At 54.0% G+C, this 12,513-nt stretch overlaps 1 protein-coding gene across 1 annotated transcript in view; it reads left to right on the top strand.

Annotated features, from left to right (window-relative positions):
- The first annotated feature begins 742 nt into the window (after positions 1-742).
- The window catches only part of RAPGEFL1 (Rap guanine nucleotide exchange factor like 1), a 21,562-nt gene continuing 9,791 nt past the window's right edge, over positions 743-12,513 (top strand). The window contains exons 1-8 of the mRNA XM_025202944.1: positions 743-1,381; positions 2,661-2,811; positions 3,711-3,808; positions 4,283-4,395; positions 4,786-4,953; positions 5,748-5,845; positions 9,559-9,681; positions 10,441-10,619. Coding sequence (XP_025058729.1) covers positions 1,074-1,381; positions 2,661-2,811; positions 3,711-3,808; positions 4,283-4,395; positions 4,786-4,953; positions 5,748-5,845; positions 9,559-9,681; positions 10,441-10,619 — 1,238 coding nt within the window. The 5' untranslated portion in view covers positions 743-1,073. The remainder of the gene's footprint in view (positions 1,382-2,660; positions 2,812-3,710; positions 3,809-4,282; positions 4,396-4,785; positions 4,954-5,747; positions 5,846-9,558; positions 9,682-10,440; positions 10,620-12,513) is intronic.

Here is a 12,513-nt window from a genome sequence, read left to right as displayed (position 1 = left end):
AAGGACTTGGCTAATCTTGACAGGAACCTGAGGATCCCCCCCAAACACACTCCCCACTGAGGCAACCCCCCTCCATGGTGCCTGGGTGGAGTGCCTGCCAGAGTCCACAGGATGTCTTGTAAGCATGAGGGCTTAAGCAGAGGTTGTGTTCCACCCCAGAGGTGGCTGCATTTCCATGCAAGGAAGGGATGGACAAGTGCTGGAGTAGGGTAAGCGGTGTCCACCAAGAGCTTTAGGTGTTTCTATATAGGAATAGGGGCCAGTGAAGTTTGCTGGAAGCTGGGGTGCTGCAGGAGTGGCCCCTAATCTGCAGGGATCCCTGGGTGATGCTTGGATCCAGATGTGGCTGAGGCATGGCTGGGGGCAAGGGAGGAGGGCGCATCTGGCATCAACTACCCCCACCTCCATAGAGAAGTGTCCAGATCAGCCCCGTGGCAGAGCAGGAGGGAGCGAGAGGGAAGGCAGGGATTCAGGGTCAGGGTCAGGCCCCGCTGTGTCAGGGAGCAGAGTCCGCTCTGTGTGCCCTGTAAACACCAGGCAGGGGACCTGAGTCCCAGCATTCCTCAGGCTGGGACGTGCCTGGGATGTGTCACTGATGCTTCCTGCTGTCTGCAGCTGCTGTCTGAAGGCTGGGTACCTGCCAGAGTGACCCCTCTGGGATGGGTTGGAGGCCTGTAGGCAGGGAGTGGAGGCATAGGTGTATTGGGGATGTACCCACTGCCCTCCAGGTCCTCCTGCTGCAGATTGGAGCTGCTGCCACCAAGCCAGGACTCCTGGATTCCTTCTGTGGTTGCAAGACCTTCCCTGCTGTACCCTGCCTCACCTTCCCTGTGGTGGGGAATCACACCAGGGAGTGCTTGGAGATGGGCTTTAGCAAAGTGGGGGGTGGAGGGGATGCTTCCCCCAGCCCCATCAGCGCTGGTGAGCAGGGCTAAGCCCCAGGGCCAGGGTGTGCCCAGATGAATAGCTCTGCCCCATGGTACTGCCTGAGGTCTGCAAGTCAATAACCTAGGCACAGGAATGTGGCAGACAGAGCCTCTGCACACACCTTGTGTGCACACGCATGTGCGCACATGTCCCCAGTCCATAGCAGTTGGTGGGGACGGGGGCGGTGCCGTTCATTCTCCGTGACTCATGCAATAATTGCTGTGTTTGGGTGCTCAGCAGCATGTGCCCTCGCGCGAGTCACTCTGTGCACCAAACAGGTCGGGGCAGCCAGGCCGCTCCAGGCAGTGAGTGCCTGCTCCCCTCACCACCCCCTGTGCCACCAGTCTGACCCGACCCCCCCTGTCTCTCTCCTAGAGGTGCTGCTGGATGACATCATCCTCACTCACTCGCTCTTCCAGCCCACCGACCGATTCCTGCAGCAGCTGCACCACCAATATCCTTTGGGGATGATGCCAGGGGCCTGGCAAGAGTCGAGTGACAGGGTGGGGGGCAAAGGTGTTTCTGATCGGCCTTGTAATCAGTCCACTAGAAATAGAACTTCCCACCCCATCTTGGATCTCTGCTTTACCCCAAAGACGCCATGTTGCCTTGCACACTGGAGACCTGGATCCTGTCCCTTGTGCACCTTTGCATGGCCATGTGTTTGCACCAGGTGGTGTCGTTCCCCCCCCAATAAAAAGTTTGTAATGTTCAGTTCAAACACCTCCCCATCCCTTCCCTGTCCTTTCCCTGGTGCTGTAGATAACCCTGACACCTGGAATACTGTAATGCCCATCTTATTTGCCTCATGGATGTGCAGATAGATGCTGGTTTGTTGTTGTTATTGCTCTGTATGCTGGTAGATCCAGAATGAGCCTGTGGGCTTTAGCTGAGGGCAAGCTAGGAGCACTGCTCTGTTAGGGTGGGGCTGCTCTGTGCACACTAGGTTGTTACCAGGGGGTTCTGTGCAAGCCCTGGGCTGTCAGCAGTGGCTTGCTCCTAGCCGGAGGAAAAGTTGAATACAATGCAGTAGGAAGGCAGGGCCCCCTCTGGGCTTGGAGCGGTCTGGTCCAGCTGGGCGCAGGCTGCACAGTACATCCCAGCATGATCAGAACTGAGCCCTACTAGGGAGCACAGGCATGCCACAAAGGAACACGCCCCATGCCAGGGCCTGGCACAGGGCAGGGGCGCAACTCTGATAACCCAGGGTGGACTTTGCTACCTGCAGCCAACAACAATCAAATGATTCCTGACTTGAGAAATGCCCCCTGCTCCTTGAGCAGATACTAGTGCCTCGTGCCCCACAGTGCCTCTCGCTTATAGCCTCACACCCTCTCCTGGCACTAACTACCCCCGGCAGAGGAGGGAGTAGAATGGAGGAGGGTCTCAGTTGAAGGTAATGCTGTTCCCTCCCAGAGGCCATTGGTGCTTCAGTGTGGGGCAGCCTCATCGGCAGGCTCCCTTAGCACTGCAGGGAGTGCATCCTGTCCCATGGAAATCCCCAGTTAGGTAGGCCAAGGAAGCAGCAGGTAATGGGAATCAGGACAATTTGTCCCATGGCAGAGCTGGGCATTGAGCCCCGGGGTCATCCCATCATCATGGATCTACCCTCTCTGCACCAGCTGGGAAGACCTGGATGCCCATTTCCCATTTGCCTGTGGGATGTTGTCAGATCCCCATGACCTCCTGCAACCCTCGTTCCTCCATCTGCTTTCCCTTAACCTGGTGCTCACCTTCCTGATGGCGTCAGGGAGCCCTACACCCTGCTGGGAAGAGGGTGAGGTGCTTCCGAGGAAACAGGCTGTCCTGACCATCCTCCTGCATTTCCTGGAGACGTTCAAGGGCATCCTGCAGGAGGATGAAAGCGCTGGCAAGGTCATCAAGGTGTGTAGGGGACAGGGGAGGGTGCTTGCATTGCTCCCCCAGACTCACCTTTGGGAGGGACGTGGGGCTTACAGCCCTGATCAGCCTGGGCCTGTGTCTGTTTTGCACTGGAGTTAAGCTGGGGGTGGGGGTGGGGAGGGGAGAGCATCTGCTTCATCCCTGCTTTTTGCTCAGTGCAGAGGTGCATGTGTGCATGTGCTCACATAGGTGTGTACATGTGGGTGTTTATGGATATGTGCATAGGCATATGTGCGTGGCTCTGTGACTGCAGACATGGGGGTGTATACATGGGGTGTTTGTGTGCGTGTCTCTGCATGGGGGTGTGTACACAGGTGCGTCCATGCCTAGGGTTATGTATATTTGTGTGTCTGTCTGTGCATGGGGGTGAGCGCATGTGTGTGCACATGGGGGTGGGAGTGTAGAGGCTCAGCCAGGCTAGTTGGCTTCACTTGAGACACTGCTCTGTTGCCTCTTGCAGGCTCCCACTGACTTCCCCGCAGCTGACGGTGTGGCCTGATTCTTCCAAATGGATTTCCTTTTCCAGCCCCTCACTGCTGTGCCCTGGGCCCTGGCCTGTGGGGACTCCCCTCCCCCTCTCCCCCAGACCACCATCTCTGGGAAATTTTCCCCTGTTGTGACATGAGCATTGGGCACTTCTGCCAATCCCCTTTATCCCCTAGCATGAATATGGGGCTTCTGATGTGCTTGGACAACATCCCCCATAATCACAGCACTGAGCAGGGGTGGCCCATTACCCCAGTGCAGGGCTGGACAGTGGTGTCATTCCCCCACCCTGACTTGGGATAGTCACAGGCCAGGGTAGAGGTGGGGCTTGAAGCAATGGGGGCTGGCTGGCCAGGCAGCCCTGAGCCACCATGCATTTGTCCTCCCCCCCGCAGGATCTTTACCTACTGATCATGAAAGATGCCTCCCTCTACCATGAGCTGGAAGATGAGATCCTGAAATTGCACCAGCTGGTGGAGACGGTGGAGCTCAAGTGAGTGACGTGTGGCCTCTGTGGGGTTAATGGAACCTGAGCCAGCATTATTCAAGGACCATACACAGCTAGGGATCTGGCTGGTTGTGCTGGGTGCCATTTATCTCACCTGCAGGAGGCTACATCTGGCCCTGGGTCATGCAGGAGGGGATCTGCTGGTCGCCAGGACAGGGTCACCCTCCTGCCTCGGTTGCTGAAGAGCCATCCCTGCCAAAGGCCGCCCCTGAGTGGGCTCTGACAGACTGAGGATTTACTGTTGGGCTGCCCTAGATTGCAACTAAAATGACACAGGCTAGGGGGCTTCATGAGACCCCCCTCTGCCACGAGGGCTTCATCTCTCACCTCTGCAGGCACCCCCTACAAGGATATCACCCACGCCCAAGCCAAAGGTGCCCTCCAGGCCCATCCCCAGCAGAGCCCTGTGCTGCTCCCAGCTCTGCCTGTTTCCTTAATCCCATGTCCCCTTGGTTGCAGGGTGACGGAGGAGACACAGCCCCCAAACAAGCAGGTGAAACCGCTATTCAGGCACTTTCGTCGCATCGACTCCTGCCTCCAGACCCGGGTGGCCTTTCGGGGCTCTGATGAGAGTGAGTGTGGGATGGGGAAGGGATGGGGGCAGCATTTTACCAACAGGTGATATGGAGTAGCACAGTGTGGAACCTGAGTTTGGGTCCCCCTGCCCCCTAAGATGCAGAGGGAAACAAGGCAGGACTTCTGGGCTTTGTCCTGTTCTTGGCAACAGGCACAAGCATATAACTCCTGTTCCCTGATGGAGGGTGGCTGGTGTCCATGGAGGGATGTCTCTGCCACCCGTGCACATTGCCATTGTGCTGATTTCCATGCACAGCTGGGCGCAGGCCCAGGGTGCTGGGCGAGCTGCCAGCTGAGCAGACGGGAGCGTGACACAGGCCTGCCTTCATTCTGGGGTGCAGGGATTCTACTGTCCCCAGCCCTCAGGCCCCCTCTTCTCCTTGCAGTCTTCTGCCGGGTGTACATGCCTGATCACTCCTACGTCACCATCCGGAGCCGCCTGTCTGCCTCGGTTCAGGACATCCTGTCCTCGGTGACGGAGAAGCTTCAGTATTCAGAGGAGCAGGGCACCCGAGAGGAAGCCCTGATCCTGGTAGCTGTGGCATCCTCTGGAGGTGAGTGAGGTGTTGGAAGCAGGGAGTACGGGGACCACATGTGCATTGGCCTTGGGGATCCCCAGGGGCTGGTTTACACCTGAGGTGTCCAGGGCAGCTCACAGATCCTGCTGGGGTTGGGGAGGGTGACATTCAGGCATTTCAAGGAGGTGCTAGCACAGCAACTCTGCCTGAATGCCCAAACCAGCCTCACTGTTGTAGCTGTGGACTTGTGGTCTGGAGTCCCTGGCCTGAGGGAACTTGCAAGAGCCTGGGTGCTCTGCATTGTTCTCTGGGCTCCAGACAGCTACTACCTCTTGCCAACCAACCTGCCCCCAGGGTAGGCACTGGATGGGAACATGTGCAGGGGCTGCCCAGAGCTGGTGCTGGGGAACCAGCTTCTGTTGAAGCATTGGGGGCAGGTGGGGTAGTCCCTGTGGGCAACTCCCTGAAGACTCCTAGGCATCATGGCTCTTGCCTGTCCCCCTCAGTGCAAACCCAGCCAGAGGAACATCCTGCCCAGGGTCTGCCTAGATACTCTGCAAACCTGAAACCAGGCCAAGGCTGTCTGGTGCCCTTCTGGAGCTGGCAGGGTGCAGGGAGCTGGGTGTATCCCAGTGGGGAGGGAAGAGTCACATAAACCTGCTGTCCTGCTTGTGGGCAGCTAGGCCATGGAGTACCTGAGCCCCTGGTTATAGAGCTTCCCCTCCCCATACAGCTGGTGGAGGTGGGGGGCAACAAGCTGGGGGGCTGAACTGGAGCCAGTGCCTTGCTGCCAGAGTGAATGTAACCCCTCTTTTGCCGTCTTACCCCAGAGAAAGCCGTGCTGCAGCCTAGTGAGGAGTGTGTCTTCACCACCCTGGGCATCAACAGTCACCTCTTTGCCTGCACTAAAGAAACCTTCGAGTCTCTGGTGAGAACCCTGCTTCACCCCCTTGCTCAGGGTGCTCCTTGGGGGGCCAGCCTGATCAACATCATAGAATCATAGAAAATGAGGGTTGGAAGGGACCTTAGGAGGTCATCTAGTCCAAAGCAGGACCAGTCCCAACTAGATCATTCTAGCCAGGGATTTGTTGAGCTGGGCCTTAAAAACTGCCAAGGATGGAGATTCTACCACCCCTCTAGGTAACCTATTCCAGTGCTTCACCACACTCCTAGAGAGTTTTGCCTAGTATCCAACCTAAACCTCCCTTGCTGCAACTTGAGACCACTGCTCCTTGTTCTGTCACCACTGAGAATAGTCTATCTCCATCCTCTTTGGAACCACCCTTTGGGTAGTTAAAAGCTGTTATCAAATCCCCCAGCAGTCTTCTCTTCTTCAGACTAAATAACCCCAGTTCCCTCAGCCTCTTCTCAAAAGTCGTGTGTCTCAGCCCCTGAACCATTTTTGTTGCCCACTGTTAGACTCACTCCAACTTGTCCACATCTTTTCTATAGTGGGAGGCCCAAAACTGGACATGGTACTCCTGCACTGATGAGACCACATCTGAATAGAGGGGAATAATTACTTTCCTTGATCTTCTGGGAGCACTCCTACTAATGCAGCCCAGTATGCTGTTAGCCTTCTTGGCAACAAGGGCACACTGCTGACTCATATCCAGTTTATTGTCCACTGTAAGCCCCAGGTCCTTTTCTGCAGAGCTGTTGCTTAGCCAGTTGGTCCCAAGTCTGTACCGGTGCATGGGATTGTTCTGTCCTAAGTGCAGGACTTTGCACTTGTCCTTGTTGAACCTCATGAGATTTCTTTTGGCCCAATCCTTCGATTTATCAAGGTCTCTCTGAATCCTAGCCCTCCCTTCCAGCATATCTACTACTCCCCCCAGCCACTGGAGTTGCAGCCACTTCTCCTATCTGAGAGCCATTTCCCCTATCTGGGACCTGACCACATGAGACAGCCTCAACTGGGCACCACCCTGAAGACACTCAGTTCCCATGGGGCTGGGGGCACCGGCTGCCCAAATCCTCCTCGTTTTCCTTCCCCGTGCTCCTCTTCCAGCAGACACTTGTCTGGGACAGGCCAGGGTTGTCCTCCCTGATGGGCAGGCAGAAGAGCAGCATTGCCTGCTTACCCCCATCTATCCTGTCTTCCTCCCACCCACACAGGGTTTCCTGCCAGCTCTGGGGGCTGGGTGTTAAAATCACAGAATTGTAGGGCTAGAAGGGACCTTCAGAGGACATCTAATTCAACCCCCTGCTCAAGGCAGGATCATCCTCATCTAAATCATCCCAAGCAAGTCCTTGTCTACCTGAGTCCTAAAACTACACAAACTGTCACACAGTGACAAGTCATATTGCCCAAAGACACCAAAAGCACCCTAACCTGCCACAGGTAAAGCAGGGGGATGAATCTAGTCAGTGTCCTGCAGCTGCATGAGTTGTTAAAATATACTTGAGAGTCCAGGGAAGAAGACATGCCCTCACTACAGAGGAAGGCAAAACCCTCACCGTCCATAGCCACCTGACCATGGGGTGAAATTCTTTCCTGATCACAAATACGGTAATTGGTCTGACCCCAGCAAGACCTTCTAGTCGGGAACTTCTGGATTTCAGTCCCAGTAGAAGTATTGGTACACCCCAATCTAAGTCCTCAGCCTTGGCTGCAACCTTCTGGGGAAGGCAGAAAACCCCCCAGATACCAATATCACACAGAAAGGGAAAAAATTCCTTCCTGGCCCCAGGTGGCAACCAGCAAAGCCCAGAACCTTGGGGGGAAGAAAAACAAACACTCCATTCTGCTTTGTAATTTGGAGACAGCAGGCACAACTTCCCCCATCACACCCTCTGACTGGACAGCCAGAACTTCCCTTTCTGTATCCCCTCCACTAACTTATCCCCAGCTCCTTTAATCTTCTTTCATAAGTCGGGTGTGAAGATCTGCTTTGTTCTCCTGCTTTTGAGCAATATCCATTTGCTTTAGGTGGCAGAGCTCTTCTCATTATCTCCCAGCAGTCCACCTGTAAGAGCCCTCCAGGCATAGATATGCCTAGATCATCTCCGACCAGTGCTTATCCAACCTCTTCTTGAAAACCTTCAGTGACAGATTCCACAACTTCCCTAGGCAATCTGTTCCACTGCTTCACTGTCTAACAATGATGATGGTTTTTCCTGATAGCCAGTCTAAACCTACTCTGCTGCAGCCTCAAGCCATTGGTCCTTGTCCTGCTCTCTACAGCAATGGAAAACGTGTTCTCCCTCTTCTTTATGGCAGCTCTAGATGAGGCCTAACCAGTACCCAGTAAAGAGGTACTATCACCTCTCATGTCTTGCACTTGATTATGCTATTGATATAGGCCAGAAACATATTCATCTTTTGCGCAGCTGTATCACACCGAGACTCGTATTGAGTCTGCAACCCACCAAGACTTAGATCCTTCTCTGTAGTGCTGCCATCCAGCCAGATGCCACCCTTGTATTTGTGTTTCTGATTATTCTTCCTGAGGTGTTGCACCTTGCATTTTTCAGCATTGAATTTCATCCTCTTGGCTCTAGCCCAGTTTTCCAGTCTATCCCTTCTGAATTGTGCTGCTTTCCTCCAGTGTGTTCAGAATTCTTCCCAGTTTTGTGTTGTCTGCAAACTTGCACAAGAAGCTTTCTATGCCACCATCCAAATCCTTAATAAACACATTGGACAGCACTGGGCCAAGGACAGACCCCTGTGAGACTCCATGGGAAACCTGTGACGTGGATCCATTTATAATTACCCTTTGCTTGCAGATATTAAGCCAGTTGTCTATCCACCTTATAATAGTTTTATCTAGTCTACGTTTCTCCAATTTGTTTATGAGAAGAGGTCATGTAGGATTTTGTCTAAGACTTTACTGAAGTCCAGATGCAATATGTCACTGCATTCCCTTCATTCACCCAACTAGTTATTTTGTTGAAGATTGAGATCAGGTTTGTTTGGCATGATTTGTCCTTAGTAAATTCATGCTGGCTCCTTCTGATCAGCCTTTCCTTCTCCTGATATTTGGAGATGGACTTCCTTATGATATACTCCAGTAACTTCCCAGGTATTGAGGTGAGGCTGACCTGACCGTAATTTCCTAGGTTCTCCTTTTTGCCTTTTTTAAAGAGGAATATTATAATGGCCTTTTCCAGTTATTTACTACCCCATCATTCTCCCACAACTTCATAAATATTTGCAAGGTCTTAAAAATCTTCTCAGGCAGTTCCTTTAGTACCCTGGGGTGAAGTTCATCATCAGACTGTCCTGACTTGAATTCATACAGACCCATCCAAAGCTCTCTGACAGCCTCTCGGTCTCTCAACCCTTGGAATGTGGTTCTCCTGCCCCCATCCTCCCACCTCCACTCCTTATCTAAATAATCCTTATTAGCTGTCTGGTTGCAACTTAAGTTTTTTGCAAAGACTGAGGCCAAGTAGCTGTTGAGCAGCTCTGCCTTCTTTACACCTCCTGTTGTTTCATCCTGGTTCTAGTTCACTGTGAAGGGGAGACAAAAGCCCTGTCTTCAACCGTACCCTGAGCACGGTGGGCTAGAGATTCAGTAGCCTTTAGGTGCCTGACCCCACTGCTGACTTGTCATTGTGTGGCCAGAGTGGGGGGGACGCTGGGCAGGCAGGGTGACTGCCTGCAGGTCATGGCCTCATGGCAGTTCCCTCCCATAGGTCCCACTACCCGAAGAGATCCAGGTGTCGCCGGGAGACACGGAGATCCACCGTGTGGAGGCCGAAGACATTGCCAACCACCTGACAGCCTTTCACTGGGAGCTCTTCCGTTGCATCCATGAGGTGAGGGCAGCCCACAAGGTTCGGCAGCCTCCCTGCTCCTGGTTGCTGGCACTACCTTCTTCTTGCCCAGGCAGGGCTGGTTGGCCTATGTGTGCCATGAGTTTGGCAGGCCTCCACCTTAAAAGGCGGGAGGGCACAGACCTAAGTGAGGCTTTCATGATTCTCCCCAGCCAAGAGATCCATGTGTTGCAGGATTGCTAGTAGCTTCTAGGCAGGTGGAGGCATGTTGGTGGAGCTGGGGCAGGGGGATGGGCTTTTCTTTGAACGCAAACAGCCTCCTTGTGGGATCCTTGTATTGAGTGAAAAGGAGAAACAGGGCATGCATGGATACCTCCATCCTCTATAAACCGCTTGATAGAAAAGATGGAGTATGAACAGACTTTTCTCCTTACAGTGAAAGACTGAGCACCAATGGTGTGAAGCTGGATCCAGATGTGTTCTGGTTAGAATCTAGCAAGAGTGGCTGGCTTGGGGGAGCAGCTTATGGGGCAGGGACAGCTCCCCCATCTCTTGAGGGCTTCAGATCCAGCTTGGTGGGAGATGCCTTCGGGCCTCCAGCTGAAAAGGCCCAGTCCATGGCAGCCATGAGGGCTGATGAAATGATCTAGGGATTCTTCCCCACCTGACATGCTCCATAAGTGGGTGGGGTGGGACAGGGGGCAGGGCTGGTCTTTGGCAGTGAGGAGAGGGCTGCGGAAGTGGGGGCAGGTGCCCCAGTGCAGTGGGTGCTGACCATGTCTCTGTCCCCTGTGTGCACAGCTGGAGTTTGTGGACTATGTCTTCCATGGGGAGCGGGGACGGCGGGAGACAGCCAACCTGGAGCTGATGCTGCAGCGCTGCAGCGAGGTACAACACTGGGTAGCTACTGAGATCCTGCTCTGTGAAGCCCTGGGCAAGCGCACCCACCTGCTCAAGAAGTTTGTCAAGATTGCAGCCATGTGAGCACCACCCCACCTGGCATTTTCCCCTCTGCCAGCTCCCAGAGGGCCCTGCATGGGGGGCAGCAGTGGGGTATGCATGGGGCTGCGTCTCTGGAACCCAGAGGCAGGTATGGGAGGTGCTGTTGGCTGTGGACACTGGTGCTTTCCCTCATGTTAGCTGGTTAGAAAGGCACTAGCAGGATGGGCCCTGCTCCTCAGGAGCTGGCAACAAAGTGCTCTGATCCATGTGCTGACTCCCATATGTACCTGCCCTCCTTCCCTGCCTCTCTCTATCCACACCCCCATGCCTGTTCTCGCAATATAGATATCCACCCGCACCTATCCCCCTCCCTCCCTTGTTCACCTGTACAAGCCTTGTACCCCTCCCAGGAGAGGGTACCTGCTCCCAAGCTGGTCCTATTCCCAAAGGTGTCATCAGTCCTCTTCCTGGGCACTCCCTGTCATAGAATCATAGAAAATGAGGGTTGGAAGGGACCTCAGGAGGCCATGTAGTTCAGGGTTTCTCAACCGGTGGGACACTTCCCACTGGTGGAACGTGAAAGTCCTCTAGGTGGGACTTGGGACTTCCGGTTTCACTTTTGCACATGTTGATTGCTTGCCCCTCCCCCCCCCCACCTCATTGAGCAGTGGGACCAGGATTTTTTGACCTTACGTAGGTGGGGCATAAGGTGCAAAAGGTTGAGAAGCACTGATCTAGTCCAGCCCCCTGCTCAAAGCAGGACCATTCCCAACTGGATCATTCCAGCCAAAGCTTTGTTGAGCCAGGCCTTCAAAACCTCCAAGAATGGAGATTCCACAACCTCTCTAGGTAACCCATTCCAATGCTTCACCACCCTCCTAGTAAAAGAGTTTTTCCTGATATCCAACCTAAACCTCCCTTACTGTAACTTGAGACCACTTCTCCTTGTTCTATCATTTGCCACCACTGAGAACAGCCGAGCTCCATCCTCTTTGGAACCCACCTTCAGGTAGTTAAAGGCTGCTATCAAATCCCTCATAAGTCATGTGCCCGCCCCCCCCCAACCATTTTCTTTGTCCTGCCCTGGACTCTATCCAACTTGTCCACATCGCTTCTATAGTGGGGAGCCCAAAACTGGACACTACTCCAGATGTGGCCAAACCAGTGCTGAATAGAGGGGAATAATTCCTTCCCTCAATCTGCTGACAGCTCTCCTACTAATGCAGCCCAGTATGCCATTATCCTTCTTGCTGTTAGCTTTCTGTTGACTCATGTCCATCTTATTGTCCACTGTAACCCCTAGGTCCTTTTCTGCAGAGCTGCTGCTTAGCCAGTTGGTCCCAAGCCTGTACTGGTGCATGGGATTCTTCCATCCTAAGTGCAGGACTTTGCACTTGTCCTTGTTGAACCTCATAAGATTTCTTTTGGCCCAGTCCTCCAATTTGTCAAGGTCACTATGAATCCTAGCCCTACCCTCCAGCATATCTGCTACTCCCCACAGCTCGGTGTCATCCACGAATTTGGTAGGCCACCTTGTCAGCCCCTGACTCATGTCCTGTTTGTGGCCACCCACAAGCCACATCTAGGTTGGGAAGTGGTGACTTTGTGGCTCATTCCATGAGCCTGGTGCAGTTGCTTTGATACCAAGCACAGCATGAGCTTCCCTGGTTGATGGGGCCTCAGGGAATGGGACTCAGAGCCCAAACCCTTGGGCTTGGTGACTGGGCGTGGGCTGCTGGGTATGACCAGCCACTAGAAACTCAGCCCTTTCCTAAGAAAGCAGGCCCCAGAGGCAGGGCTCCCAGTGCCCAACTCCACACCCCCTTCCCCAAGCCCTGAGCTAATCTGGTCTGTACTGCAGTGCTCCAAGCCCCTGAGATGTGCAGGGGGCCTGGTTCTGGGACTGCCCACTATCGCTGACCTCCTCTGTTT

The sequence above is a fragment of the Alligator sinensis genome, unplaced genomic scaffold, assembly GCF_000455745.1.
Source record: "Alligator sinensis unplaced genomic scaffold, ASM45574v1 scaffold886_1, whole genome shotgun sequence".
NCBI lineage: Eukaryota > Metazoa > Chordata > Crocodylia > Alligatoridae > Alligator > Alligator sinensis.
The sequence above is the reverse complement of the archived record's forward strand: the minus strand, read 5'-3'. Positions and strand labels throughout refer to the sequence as shown.